This window comes from Kogia breviceps, chromosome 9 (assembly GCF_026419965.1).
Source record: "Kogia breviceps isolate mKogBre1 chromosome 9, mKogBre1 haplotype 1, whole genome shotgun sequence".
NCBI lineage: Eukaryota > Metazoa > Chordata > Mammalia > Artiodactyla > Physeteridae > Kogia > Kogia breviceps.
The window spans coordinates 1,585,231-1,599,909 of NC_081318.1; the positions used below are offsets into that span (position 1 = coordinate 1,585,231).

At 45.2% G+C, this 14,679-nt stretch overlaps 1 protein-coding gene across 5 annotated transcripts in view; it reads right to left on the reverse strand.

The window, feature by feature from the left end:
- Positions 1 to 14,679, reverse strand: part of UBE3C (ubiquitin protein ligase E3C) — a 119,151-nt gene that overhangs the window by 72,717 nt on the left and 31,755 nt on the right. For all 5 annotated transcript variants that reach the window (XM_067041742.1, XM_067041745.1, XM_059074679.2 and 2 more), the window contains 5 exons: positions 8,905 to 9,062; positions 5,932 to 6,085; positions 5,297 to 5,517; positions 4,642 to 4,796; positions 1,773 to 1,960 (listed from right to left, as the gene is read on the reverse strand). In XM_067041742.1, coding sequence (XP_066897843.1) covers positions 1,773 to 1,960; positions 4,642 to 4,796; positions 5,297 to 5,517; positions 5,932 to 6,085; positions 8,905 to 9,062 — 876 coding nt within the window. The remainder of the gene's footprint in view (positions 1 to 1,772; positions 1,961 to 4,641; positions 4,797 to 5,296; positions 5,518 to 5,931; positions 6,086 to 8,904; positions 9,063 to 14,679) is intronic.

Below are 14,679 nucleotides of genomic sequence, written 5' to 3' on the forward strand. Positions count from 1 at the left end.
ATATTTAAAATTAGTGAATATGAATTTTAAATCCAAAAGTTTGTTCAGATTTCCAAGTTCAATGGTAAGATTTACAAATTTTCTTTCATAAAAGGAGATGGCAGTACATTACTTAATTTTTAAAAATTAAAGTAGTTCACAGAATCCAAAGCTCAAACCATATGAAAAAGCACGTGGTTCAAAATCCACCCTCTCCTCCTCCCTCAACCTCCCCAGCAGAACCAGACGTGCGAGTCACGCTCCTATGAATTTCTTGTGGACGCTCCCAAGTTTCTTTATGCAAATACAAAGACACATTCTTACTTTTCCCACCTTTCAGACACAAAAGATAATTGTTCATTGCTCTATACCTTCCTTTTTTTTACTTAAACATATGTCTTAGAAATCTTTCCATATCAATGTAGGAAGGGCCTCCAAATTCCTTTATATATCCTGACAATCAATGTTAAACAGAAATTAAAACCTCAAATCCCAACCCTGAAAATAAGAGGCACTAATATGAGCCTGGGAAGAGCTGAGAGCGAGTTATCAGCCTCGGAATTTGCTAATCATCTTTTAAATACCTTTAAAAAAAGTTGCAAGTAGTTACAATCTACAACAGTTAAAATAAGCCGATTTGCTCTTTTATGAGCTATGAAAAACATTCTAAATACTCAAAACCTAATATATTCAGGCCATAAATAAAATTCCTGGAGTACTTTCTTAGAGGAAATAGGTGCTGTACTCATAAAATCAAGGCTACATATAAAGTTCCTTTACCATTGAACACCTTTTGGAAGCGGTTCGCCGGTAAAGCCCAGACCAGGGCAGCGCCGCATCAAACCCAGTCATTACTACCCAAAGCAATGGACTTTGTGCTCCAATAAAAGCAAGGGGCCTGGTTCAGCTGCAAGCTCCTCAGATCTCACATCCTGCTCTGACGCAATTAGCCCACAGAGAGCTAATCACCTAATCCCGGGCTGGCCGTTTCCCTGGCATCTTGCTGCGGCCGACAGTAATAAACACCAGTGAGCTGGGACAGCACCTAATTAGTTGGCTGCATTAGTGTTTACAAGGCAGCTGCAGGTGATGAGTTCCCTGCATACAGCTCGTTTCAAAGAACGCTTTGCCAGCAAGAGAAACAGCTCTTTTCATGTTACGGGATAGCATTTTACAAACAGAGGGGACCCTGTCTGGCCACACAGGACTCAGGCACCCACGCGCCTCACCGAGGGTGGCCCCTCAGTTCCCAGTGGGACCACCACACGCGTCCCACCGCGCTCCTCTGAGCACATGGTTCTGTTAAACTCCAGGAAACTGCGCGGCTATCACTCAAAACAGGGAAAACATACCAGTGGTTTAAGATTACTGTCACGTTCATCAGCCACATTTAAATTCCTGTTTCTTGTCCCTCTCAAAAGTTCATTTCAAAGTCGCGAAGAACAAACCTTTTTCAGGTACCAGAGTAAACTGCCAAGGGCACTCTGACAAAAGGAGTGCCACGAGAAAGCCTAGAGAGACAAGTAATACGTTGCGTCTATCATCCAGGCCTGAGTCAGACTTTTTAACGGGGTGGCCAGGACTGAGTCCCCCTCACCCCGACAGCACACAAGAGGAGCTTCCTGGGTTGGTGAGCACGTCAAAGGCCAGGGCAAGGACTTCAACAGTGTTAGCGGGTTTAGAAAAGAAAAACAAACGAACTTTCATCTTCCATGACACTGGCTGGAGGGAGCGGATGGGCCGCGGAGGGGGGAGAGCCCGCCGGATGAGGCACCCACGCCCAGGGGACTTGCCTGGCCTTGGGCACCATGACTCGGTGCTGCACCATGAGCGTATGGCAGATGGCCGCCATCAGCGTGAAGGCCTCCTCGCTGGCTGAGTCCCTCCAGACCAGGTTTAACAGGGTGTTGGTCTGCTGTTTCGTATCCAACTTTTTCAGACATTCCTCGGTTATGTACGGTACCGACAGTCTACCATCCTCCTAAAACACACCAGATGGGTTAGTCTGAGTTAACCATGTTCTATCAGAACTCAGCTCAACACTACAAAGATAATGTAAAACCTTATTTTCCTTCAACTGAAAATATAAGAAAGGCGTTACCTAAAAATTATCCACATCACAACGAACATATCAGTATCTCTACCAAGTCACCCATTAAAGTAAGTTGAAATCCTCTGGAGATCCAAAGTCATTATCTATGGTAGGTACCAATTTTGCCCAGCATAACAACACGGGAACTGTGAACACTCAGTTTTTGCTTACTAATCTGACAATATTTTTAGTCCTTACATTTTAAGAAAAATTTATTTCATACTTCTCAGACTGTATTATATACTAAGCATACATGTGTGAAAATGTATTACCATCTGATAAAATTTTCGTTTTAAATTATGTGAGATACCATAGTTTAAGCAAAATAGTCAGAATATTAAAGAACTTAAAAAACATCAAATGAAATACATAAATCTGTTATTTTACAGCTTACCTTCTCTAGAATATCTGATTCACTGACTAAAAGCTGAGCTAATACTCGATGCAGTTTACCTATTTGGGATATTAACCAAAGATATATACTTTTTTCATATATGTACATATATATGAGTGTATAAGAATGACTATATACACAACACCGGGTATTACTGACTCTGTACTGTTTGGAAACCTGGATGAATATAATTTATGTCACTTACAACAATCTGACAAATAAAACACTGTATTAGAGATGTATCTAATATATATATATATATATATATATATATCTCTTCACTTAAGATACAAATCGCATTTTGTACAGGCACACCTTGGAGATACTGCAGGTGGTTTGGTTCCAGACCACAATAAAGCAAACATCGAAATAAAGTAATTCACATGAATTTCTTGGTTTCCCAGTGCATATGAAAGTTATGTTTACACTCTCTCGTAGCCTACTAAATACATAATGCAACAGCATTACGTCTTTAAAAAAAAAAACAATGTACACACGTTAATTTAAAAATGCCTTATTGCTAAAAAATGCTAACCATCACCTGACAACAAACAACTGCCAAAAACCTTCAATGTGTAAAAAATGGAACATCTGAGAAGTGCAATAAAATGAGGTATGCCTATACAAATAAAAGTTAAATTTCACAGATTCTCTAGAAGGTTAAGTATTAACAGACTGTCTTCTAAAAACGGAAGTTTTATCTACATTTCATCTACAGGATCCCACTTCTTTTTTTGACCATACAATAAAATTCACACTTTTTGGTGTGGTGTGCAGTTCTGAGTTTTGACAGATTCAAGAGTTCTAGCACCCACCAAAACTCTGTTTTGCCTCTTTGTAATCAACCCTGCCCTGGTCTAAGCCCTGGCAACCACTCATCTGTTTCCCCCTGTCCCCCTGTTACGGCTTTTTCATCTCTGCTAAGGGAGGCTTTGTGCCCTTTCACTCGACCCCCCCCCCCCGCAACTCCCACCCCACCCAGTATGAGTCACTCTCAAGTGTACTGCTCCTGGGACTAGACTCGGCATTAACCAAAGAGAAATTTCCTAACAAAAAAATATATATATATATATCTAAAACCTAGTACAGCCACACCTCAAGCCATTTCCATCGTGTAATTAAGAGAAAAAGACATCAGTGGCAGACAAAATGTGTGTGTAAGTGACACAAAGCTTTTTATTCCTTGCAAACGCACAGTAAACAACGCTCAGTGAGAAGTGGGAGATAATATGTGACACTGTTCGTAAAATGAATTTTAAAACCAATCATAGTATTTATCATCTATAAAATTTGCGAAAATTGACAAAAGACGTTGTGTGCTGTTCACAAGACAGGGTAAGAAGAAACTTAACCTTGTTTCTTCTTTTAGGGGCTGAGGAGAAGGAGGAAAGGGGCTGACTGCTAACGGATCTGGGGTTTCTCTGTGGGGTGATGAAGACGCTCTAAAATCAGACGGCGCTGATGGCGGCACAGTCACGTTCCAGTGAAAAGTCATGGAATTGCATATCACTCTCAAAGGGGGAATGTGGGGACGGCCCTGGCGGGCCAGCGGTTAGGACTCCGCGCTCCCACGGCAGGGGGCACGGGTTCAATTCCTGGTTGGGGAACTAAGATGCTGCATGCCGTGCCGCCAAAAAACAATTTTAAAAAAATAAATACATAAAAATAAAAATATATTTTAAAAATAAAAATAAAAGGGTGAATTTTATGGTGAAGTGTATCTCAATAAAGTTATTTTTTTTAAACTCTTTTAAAAAAGTAGAACAGTGCCTGACACACACACAGTAAGTGCGCTTCCTGAGAACTAGCCGCTTAACCTTTTAACCCAATCATTTCACTCCCAGGAACTATTTCTTAAGTAATGATTCAACTAATGTACAGGATGACCCTATTTTACATTAAGAAACCAAACACAAAGCTATGTCTCTCCACGTAACCTTGTACAGACGTAAGGAAAAGGTATGGAAGAACTCGTGTCCAATCACGAGGATGGCTCTCTCTGGGGCAGGGCCCGACGGCAGTGCAGGTGAGGGACCCTTATCTCTACAGCTGCGGGCTCTACAGTAACAACGTCTTGATGTATTACTTATATAATCAGAAATAAGGATGGACACAAGCTTTTGACTTCCGACGTCAGATGAAGCTGTGCTCGGACGCACAGGACCCGGGAGCTTACTGGAGCACTCGTCTGCGTGTCTGTCTCTCCACTCTCATCTTCAGAGTCACTGGCTGAATCCTGACAGCTTGTGTTGGCAGGTGAAACCGGCAGCTGAGAAAGGAGGGTCTGGAGGACTCTCAAATACACTAGCAGTCCTTCCTCAGAGAGGGTCCCTTTGTAAAACAATCAGTTACAACCGTTAATCAAAAGGGATCAAAAAGAAACTGGAAAACTCAGGTTAACATTTTTCCTGTACTCAGGGAGGCATTTCGGACCAGGACTTCTTATTAGAACTTTAACAATTCACATACAGATGTGTGCATTAAAATATACTAGAGGAAGATACCAAAACTCTACAATGGGCACATGAGCAGTTTGGCACAAACGGGGAAAGCATCCCCGCCCCCCCAGGAGTTGTCCCATTCAACTCTACAGTCCTTTTTCATCTGTGTGGCCTTGTCATTTGTATTTAAAGCAGACTTTTTCATTGTGCCTGGAAACCTTCCCCAGGGACACCGCCCAGGCCACAGTCCTTCAGCAAATCCACCCTTCCAGAAATCCCGACCCCAGAGGCCACCTTGACAAGGGGACACCCGCCACCACGCCCCCTGCTCTCATGCGCTGATACCACCTCTATGTGAGCTTGGGTTAAGACACGTCCTGTATTCCATACCCAAATAATTTTCACCAACAGTTAAAACGAAGTAGAAGAGCCACGGCGCTCCAGCGCTGGTCTCGGGGCGCGGGCCCTCCGTGGCCAACAGCGCGCTCAGGAAGGGCGCGTAGGGGAAGGCCGCCTGCGCGCCGGCCACGGCGGGGACGACGAAGTGGAAGACCTGCTCTGTGAAGGGCGCCGCCAGCACCTCCCTCGCGAAGGCTGTGAACACGCGCTGCCTTGAAAAGGAAAACGGAAGCTTTTAATAAAATCAAAACACACTGTCCACAAAATCACTGATTCAAACCACTGGCCACAAAATACCTTCCTAATCAATGTTAAGCTCTCAATATCAACTAGATTACCCTGAACTTAATGTTGTGTCTTTCCTATTAAAAAAAATCTGCTGTGTTTCTGCTGACTTTTGATAGCCACTAGAAAGCAAGAAAATAACCAGGTCAACAGAATTATAAATTTATGTTAGGTTGCAGGACAGAGAGAAAAAGTACATTTTTCTTTAAACTGAGTCACACTAATAAAGCAAAAATTTGACTTTCAAGTCTATATTTAACATAGCATCCTATGTCAAAGTTATTGTTGGATACATACGATCTTGTGAAATTACAAAATCAATAAATTGATTCCATTCTCACCTTGCACCTTCTGGACAGGAGTTGTAAGTAAAGTGCAATGGTTTTAAAACATTCTCTAGCAAAACTTTTGCTATAGGAACTCGAGATAAATCAGAATATTCAATACTTGATGGAAGCTTGCTGTTAATTAACAAATAGAGAGATCTATAATACCCTAAAAGAAAAGAAAAACATTTATAATTTGTATCAATTCATACCTTTTCTTATGAGGGGAAAAAAAAACTTGTCAATTTTTAAATGCTTTTTATAAATCTCCACAGGTACAACTTCAGGCTAATTTTTCCTCAAGTTTTTATTAAGAAAACCTTTAGGCACCCATGTAGCTTGAAGTGATGCATAAAGTCCACGTACCCACTACCCAGCACCAACAATTATCAACCGCAGCCAGTCATCTAAGCCTCCACTCATTTGGAAGCAAATCCAAGATATAATTATCTCAGTATATCATCAAAGGACTTCATCTTTCTTAAAACTACCATTATCACAGCTAAAATAAATTCGTAATAATTCCTCAATATCACAAGTACCTATCAGTGTTCAAGTCTCCAGTTGACTCATGTTATAAATTTTATTTAACTAATTTGCTTGCATCAGGATCCAAGTAAATCCCATACACTGTGACTTTTAAAATCTGTCTCTTAAGCATCCTTCAAGTAATGAAGTCGTCCTGTGGTTTTTAAACACTGTCACGTCGAACCCAGGACTTGAACCCCTGGGCAGACTTCCATCCGCTGCAGCTGCTCCACTGGCTGACACTCCTGCCCACCGCCACACCGCTGATGGGGTGCAGCGAGGCGAGCACCTCTGCTTCCTGATGGGACAAGATGCCCCAGTCTCACCTTCTCGTCTCCCAATCGGGCCCAGGGACTCTTAAATCCCTTTTGAAGGAGAGGATGCCTCTGGAGACCGCCATGTGGGCACCAAGGGATTCACATGTTTTCAAGACGGCCTCTATGCAGCAGAAGCACCTGGCACGGCCTCTCTAAGCTGCTGCTGGGCTTTCTAGGAGCACGGTGAACACAGCTCTGCCGCCACTAACAACTCGGGTCACGCAGGCCTACAGAAGCGTGTGCCCCCTTCTTGCGCGGCAGCGAGAGCATCTCCGGGCGTAGCCTGCAGGCGCCCCGTTACTGTGAGCTCACGCTAACACGCACTCCACCTGCTTGCTCTACTCCCTCCGGCTCTGTACCCGACGTTCGGTGGCTGAACGGCGAGTCTCCACACGGGTCACCAGACCTGCTCTGCCACCACCCCCGCTCTAACCTCACACACACCCATCACCAGCGACGCGCAACAAGAAAGCCTGAAAGCTCTCCTGCTATAAAACTGAAAAGACGTAAATACGTCAAGAAAAAAATTTTAAACACATCAAGAAAAAATTTTAAAGTAGCGTATATTAACACAAATATGTGTAGATTGACAGCATGAACAGAGCATTAAGTAGTGTAGTTGCAACTGTTAAAAAGCTTCATGCTGAGGCAACGTACAGTGTACAATAACAACATGAACTAGTAGATGAACATTACAGACTAGTAGTGTCAGGAGTAATTTATCAAAAAAGATGAAACATGGCTATACCACAGACACTGGAAGCAGCACCTTCTGTGTAAGATTTTGAAGCACCTCCTAGTTCAAGACACATTTTAAAATAATGCATATTTCTTAGTTATCATCTTGACACTTTTGAAAGCAAGAAGAGTAAAAATTCTCATTGAATGCTTAGTCTTAAGTCAATATATATAATAATACATCAATTAATACAGTGGACCATTTACAATTCCCATTAATTTGCTTTTTAAAAGATCAAATTCCACAAATTTCAATTTACTTTTAATTAACTCAGTAGTTTCCCTAATTTTTCAACGAACTAAGTAGGGTTTCTTTCTTTTTTTTTTTTTTAACCTAAGCCAAACAGTAAGGCTGGATGTATAAGGATTTAATTTCTACAGTTTTAATCCTGAGAATTAACTTAGCTGGATTTAACCCATCAACAGGTTAGTCCATCTCAGAAACACAAAAGCAAAATTACTCATGTTTTTATCAGTAACTGTTGCTTTCTAGAACACCCTATAGCTCCTTTTATGACTCACAACATAGCCATTCTAACCTCGATGCTCCGTAAGTCCAGGAGCCCCGCGGCGTCTGATTTTTCCACCTCCGAGAACACCGGGAGTCAGACTGTCGCTGCCGCTGTCCTCGCCGGCCACGCCACGCGGCTTGTGGGACCTCAGGCCCCCAGCCAGGGGCTGACCCAGGGCCCGCGGCGGTGAAAGCACCGAGTCCTAACCACTAGGCCACCAGGGAATGCCCTGGGAATCACATTTTTTACTTTGTTACTTAATTATCCTAGAAGTTTTAAAAATCATATGCACTTCACAGTCTTTCTGCCGGCAACACGAACACGTTCTCAGAGGAATTTCAGATCTAGGTTATTATACGTAGATAGAATAAGGTATATAATGTACCTCAGCATATCCATATGCTAAGACCATGTTTTGGTTATGTAGTCATATGCTAAGCGGATGATCCACTGACCTAAGCTACAGCTCAGCTACATCTAGAATGCAGTCACTTTAAGACGTGTGTCACCGAGTTAATAAGAAAATTCAAATAAACTGAGCACCTTCCTCTCCTCTACGGAACCGCTGGGATTCCTGGGACAGGCTCTCCCCTGGCCGGCGTGGCCGTGCCCACCTCCCGGGCCGCGGCACTCAGCCAGGGCAGCCAGGCCTGCACCGCGGGCCCAGAGCACCTGAACAACTGCCGAAAGCAGGCACGGACGCACTTCCTCTTCAAGCAACAAGAAAAGTGAGCTAAAGATATCGGACACCTTTCCAGATTTTGAGGGTGGGTAGAGATGAGGACAAATGTTAGAATCTGTGATTCACACAACGCCTCCCGCCCCGCAAGGGGCCCTGGCGGCGCCGACTGCTCACGACCGTGCCAGCCCCAGTTCTTGCACTGCCGACTTACCATTCTGAATCATGTAGTGCAAAATTTGTTCAATCACGGACACCACATAGCTAGCATCTTGTAAAACAGGCAAATAGGTGTTCTCAGAGGAAAACACCTCAAGCATTCTCATTGGAAGTGCAACATTCAAACTGTCATCATTACAGTTCTGCAGTAACCTGTAAAAACGAAAAAAAAAAAGTATTCACATACTTACTAGATGGCAAGTGTCACCGAAAGTTTCGTCAAATTCTTCTCTTCACCAAGGTAAGTGTTCGAGCCATTCTGTTCTAGCACTACAATATCCCTGAAAACAGACGTGACTCCAAGACAGACAGGAAATAACCAAGCATCGTGTCACCGACACTTTTTTTGAGTCCTTATTATGTGCCAAACAGAATGATGGCGCCCGGCTGAGAGAGGAAAAATGCACCATCAGAGAGGGAGAAACAGACAAGGAAAATCAAAGATCATCAATGGCGTGTGGGAAGAGTGTGATCCACTGACCTAAAAGCTACATCTCATCCAACTCAGACAAGGGTCTTTCCACAAGTGCCTGCAAGACTTTCCAGGCCCACAATATCCCCCAAGAACACTGAGTATACTTCTGATCCTAAGTCATCTAGCATTTTGACTAACGGCTCCCTTCTTACTATGAGAATTACAGGTGGAAAGGAAGGCTTAGCTGTCACAAAACTAAGTCTTACTTAAAAACAGAGAATGTCTTTTTTTTTTACATCTTTATCGGAGTATAATTGCTTTACAATGGTGTGTTAGTTTCTGCTGTACAACAAAGTGAATAGCTATATGTATACGTATATCCCCTCCCTCTTTTCTGAGAATCCGCTTTACAGAGACACAATTTACACATGATAATCTGCACTCATTTAAAGTACGCAACGCAATGAGCTCCGACATTACCCCACAACGAGGGCACAACACATCCATCCACCGCTTCCTCTCGGCCCTCTCTAGCAACTTCCTCCAACTCCTCCACCCCCAACCAATTTCTTCTGTCACATAGGCTAGTCTGCATTTTCTACTATTCTATACACGGGGAACCATACAGTATGTACACGTTAATGTCTAGATTCTTCACTCAGCGTCTTTCTGAGATTCATCCAACATGTTAAAAACACGGTCCTTTGACTGCTAGTAGCATTCCACAGCACGGGAAGCCCACGTTTTGGTTATGTGTTCATATGCTAATGGACACGAGTCGTTTCCGGACTTTTCTTGTTATAAATAAAGCTGTACGAACGTTCAAGGAGAGCCTGTGTGGACCTGCCTCATTTCTCCTGGGTGAATTCCTAGGTGAGGGCCCACCGGGTCACATGGTAGCCGGACAGTATTTAAGCTGACGGGAAGCCGTCCAGCGTGAAGGGTAGTGCGTGAGTCCCAGCCGCTCCGTACCCGTAACACTCGCTGTTAGCCCTCTGTCAAGTCTTAGCCAAGCTAAGGGCTGTATAACTGAACTCGACTGTGACTTGACGTGCATCTCTGTGATTATTTATGATGCCGAGAGCCTCACCTTTTCAAGTGCGCACTGTGCGTTCATGAGCCTGCTTTTCCAAAGTGCTCGGCCTTTCAACCGGGCCCTTTGTTTCTTGAAAACCCAAGCACACTGTCCCTGCCCACGCAGGCCGCGCCCGGCACTCCGGCGAGCCCTTCCCCGGCGCCCGGTTCCGGGTCCCCCCCCCCGGCCTGGGTCCTGGATAAGCACGCTCTCGGTTTCCCTCCTGAGTCTCCGGGCTCCTCACCACTCACAACTCCTCCTGAACGCGAACCGACCAGCCCCTCCCCGCACGCCGCTCTCCTCAAGGTGAGCAAAGGCGCTATGCGGGGAAAACCGCCAGACTGTGAAATGGGCAGAAAAGACCGGAGGCCGGCCCAGCTCGCTCACTGTGTTACCCTCCGTCCTCGCCTTCCACCGGGCTGATCTACAACTCCGCTGAGACACACGCTAACTTGTAGAAAACTGACAGGAATGCAAACGTTTCCCACACAGAGCGACGCAAATTATTCCTGTTCCTGGCAATGCAAAAGGCTCTGCCAGAGAATATGAATTCCCTAAGGCAAAGCCTTATTTGAATCAGTTGTAACATCTCCCTGGTTCCCTCGTTAATTAACCAGTTAAATAAAATCACTGACACGTGTTCATAGGGAGTCCTGATTTCACCTTTCCTGGAAAACAATGCTGAGCATTACCAACTCCACGATCAATTCTCTGACTCCATTCACGCTGGTAGCCGCTCCCTGACTGCCCTCCTCCCCCCTCCTCCCCCGTGCTTTCCCTACTTGGATGCCAGGGCCCTGGACTCTCCTCCTCCATCACCAGCTCCTCCTCTTCCCCACAGCATCCTGATGTCAGGGGACCCCAGGGACCAGTCTTTGGTTCTCTTTCTACACAATTCACTTAATCTCATGCATGTTTATGTTCCTTAGTGTTTAAAACGACTTCATCCTTCTAAATGCTCAAACCAAAAGCTGGCATGCATCCTTGGCTTTATTTTCTGAAACCCCACACCCAGTCTGTAAATCCTGTACACTCGAGGTTCCAACCAACTTCATGACACTCTCACTGTGATCACCACGGCCCAGGACACCATCATTTCTGGAATGGACCACTGCTGTCTCTCACAGATCCCCGTCTCTGCAGCACACTAGTGAGAACAGTTCTAGAAAAACATACACTGGAGAGGCAGGGTGGCAAGGGCTATTCCAGATGAAAAGATTCAAGAGACATCCAAGGTTATGTGTGGTCAATTAGAGTTTATGTTTTAAAAAGAAGAAAGAAAGAGAAACAGCCATTCAATATAATTTGAAAACAGGAGAAATTTGAAAATGGACCTAGTATTAGACAAGATGACCAACCGGAGTCATTTCTAAGTACAAGGGTTGCTATTACTGGGATTATCAAACCAGACTGGTTGCGCCAGTGATAGTTAATATTACCCTCAATCATTTTTAAAGGTATACTAATGAAACTCTTGTTTGCAGGAGAACCCTTCTTTGGGGAAATGGACACTTAGGTATTTGGGGAGTGGAAAGTCACTATGTTACCTTGAAATGATTCAGCAAAATGTTAACAGTGGTCAACAATGTTAAAAACAGTCGACTCTGGGGCTTCCCTGGTGGCGCAGCGGTTGAGAGTCCGCCTGCCGATGCAGGGGACGCGGGTTCGTGCCCCGGTCCGGGAAGATCCCACGTGCCGCGGAGCGGCTGGGCCCGTGAGCCGTGGCCGCTGAGCCTGCGCGTCCGGAGCCTGTGCTCCGCAACGGGAGAGGCCACAACAGTGAGAGGGCCACGTACCGCAAAACAAACAAACAAAAAAACAGTCAACTCTGGATGGCAGGCAGATGACCACTTACTGTGCCACTTTTCTACTCTTTTATGTTTCAAAATTTCACAATAAAAACATTGTAAGAGTCAGGGAAGAAAGAAAATTCAGGTCATGTCACCCTTGGCTCAGAACTCTCCTTTGGCTTCTCTCCTCTCTCAGCATGAAAGCCAAAGTCCTAAAGAAAGTCCCTTCCAAGGCTTCCCTGGTGGCGCAGTGGTTAAGAATCCGCCTGCCGATGCAAGAGACATAGGTTCGTGGCCTGGCCCGGGGAAGATCCCACATGCAGTGGAGCAACTACTCCCGTGCGCCGCAACTACTGAAGCCCTGCACACCTAGAGCCCGTGCTCCGCAACAAGAGAAGCCACCGCAATGAGGAGCCCACGCACCACAATGAACAGTAGGTCCTGCTCGCCACAACTAGAGAAAGCCCACGCGCAGCAAGGAAGACCCAAGGCAGCCAAAAATAAACACATTTTATTTTATTTTATTTTATTTTTTGCGGTATGCGGGCCTCTCACTGTTGTGGCCTCTCCCATTGCGGAGCACAGGCTCCGGACGCGCAGGCCTAGCGGCCATGGCTCACGGGCTTAGTTGCTCCGCGGCATGTGGGATCTTCCCGGACCAGGGCACGAACCCGTGTCTCCTGCATCGGCAGGCGGATTCTCAACCACTGCGCCACCAGGGAAGCCCAATAAACACATTTTAAAAAGCAAGTCCCTTCTAGATCCTGGATGTGCCGGAGGGTCCTCCCTCTACCTCCCTGCCAAAGCCTGGGGACACTCTGGTCCCTGCACAGCCGTCCATCCTCCCTGCTCAGGGCCACCCTTCCCTCCAGACTCTCGAAAGTCAAACTACACCCCCAAATTTCAATCTCCCTTTCCTCCTCCTCATTACTGAACGTGATGTCTGTCACGTAAAGACACTCACACGTTACTTACTCTTGCTCATTCCCGGTCCCCCAGGAGACAGCCTCCAGGAGAGCAGTCCCTTCCCTGCCTGTCACAGTCACGTGAGTGCTGAGAACGGGGCCATGCACTTAGCAGGAACCCCATAAACGTTTTTAATCAACGAAGTTATTAACTGATTAGGCAATCCCAATTTTGTTCCTAATGGATGCTCACATAAGAAAAAATGTAAGTAATGTCAGTATTCATTACCTTTTTAAAAAATTATCTTTATTTTCAAAATAAATTTACTGAAGTTGATAAGCAGCTGTTTACAAGCAATGTTAGCACTAAATAAAAATGACAGAAAGCGTATAGTCTGAGAGCTGTACTAGATGCCAACGATGACCCCTGTACCGTGAGATCCCTGAGCCCGCAATGCTGCTTCCAGTGCCCAAGGCAGGGCAAAAAGATGGCTTTGAAGGATGCAGGTGACCAGGAGACCGTTTTCTTTTAAGTAGAGGTTTACCCATCAGTCCAGCCACCCAGTAGAGCACTGAAATACTGGGCCTGGAAGGACCAGTCTCATCCAATATTCCTCACTTTAGAATGAAGCTAAAAACTAGATTCAGTAACTTTCGTCACGCCCTAAGCAGGCAAGACACAGAGGCAGCACTAGAATCTCGTCTCCTGACCTCTACTTCATTACTGCACTGACCCGAGTCCCACTTATCCTCAACTCAGGCGGCATCGACTTCCGTGTTACCTGTCCATTCACGTATTTTATACACAATGAGGTACGTCATCTCTTTCACGTAAAACTACTTCTCTAGCTCTGGAATCGCCACGGAGACCGAAAGAGTGGAAGAGAGCGCACACCCCCTTCTCTGGTAACTTTTGCTGAAGCACCTGAAGCTCAGTGCCCTGCCCGCAGCAGCTAAGATCATTCACTGGTTTATTAACATCACACACTTGAAATAAAGTTCCTAACAGATTGCTATTTTAATTTTACTTTGTTAAAACTTCATTCCTCGTCTAAAGGAACCAGCTTCCTTCGAGAAAACAGCCCCAACCTGGGGCTTTCAGGGGAGGCGTTAAACAGAGCCCAACACCGCGTGGCCCCAGAAAGCAAAGAGCGTCAAATCACTAAGGGGCTCCGGTAAGGGTTCTCCCTCTACCCAGAATTTAACGATACATGAGGCCTGACCGAGACCAAAGGGAAAAGGAGGCAGGGTCTTCTTCAGAAATAACGCCAACTAACGAACACTGAAGAAACAACAGAATTAGAAAAGGCAGCATTTTATAAACCATGGATATAACAACTGATTCAGGCGTAGATCATCAAATGCAAAAACAAACCACTGGGTGAAAGGTGGTACTCTAATGCCAAGGAAGGAAATGTGCCTGCACAATACGGAGAAGAGTTTTTACCTTCACTCGGCCTCACTGAGAACGGGCTATGTCTCACGTGAGGCACCGGACTCTCACAATTGTCTGCTATGAAGCATTCTTGTTGAACATGCTTAAACTGAATCAAGTACAGCCCGACGCCAGCGGGTCTCACAGGGG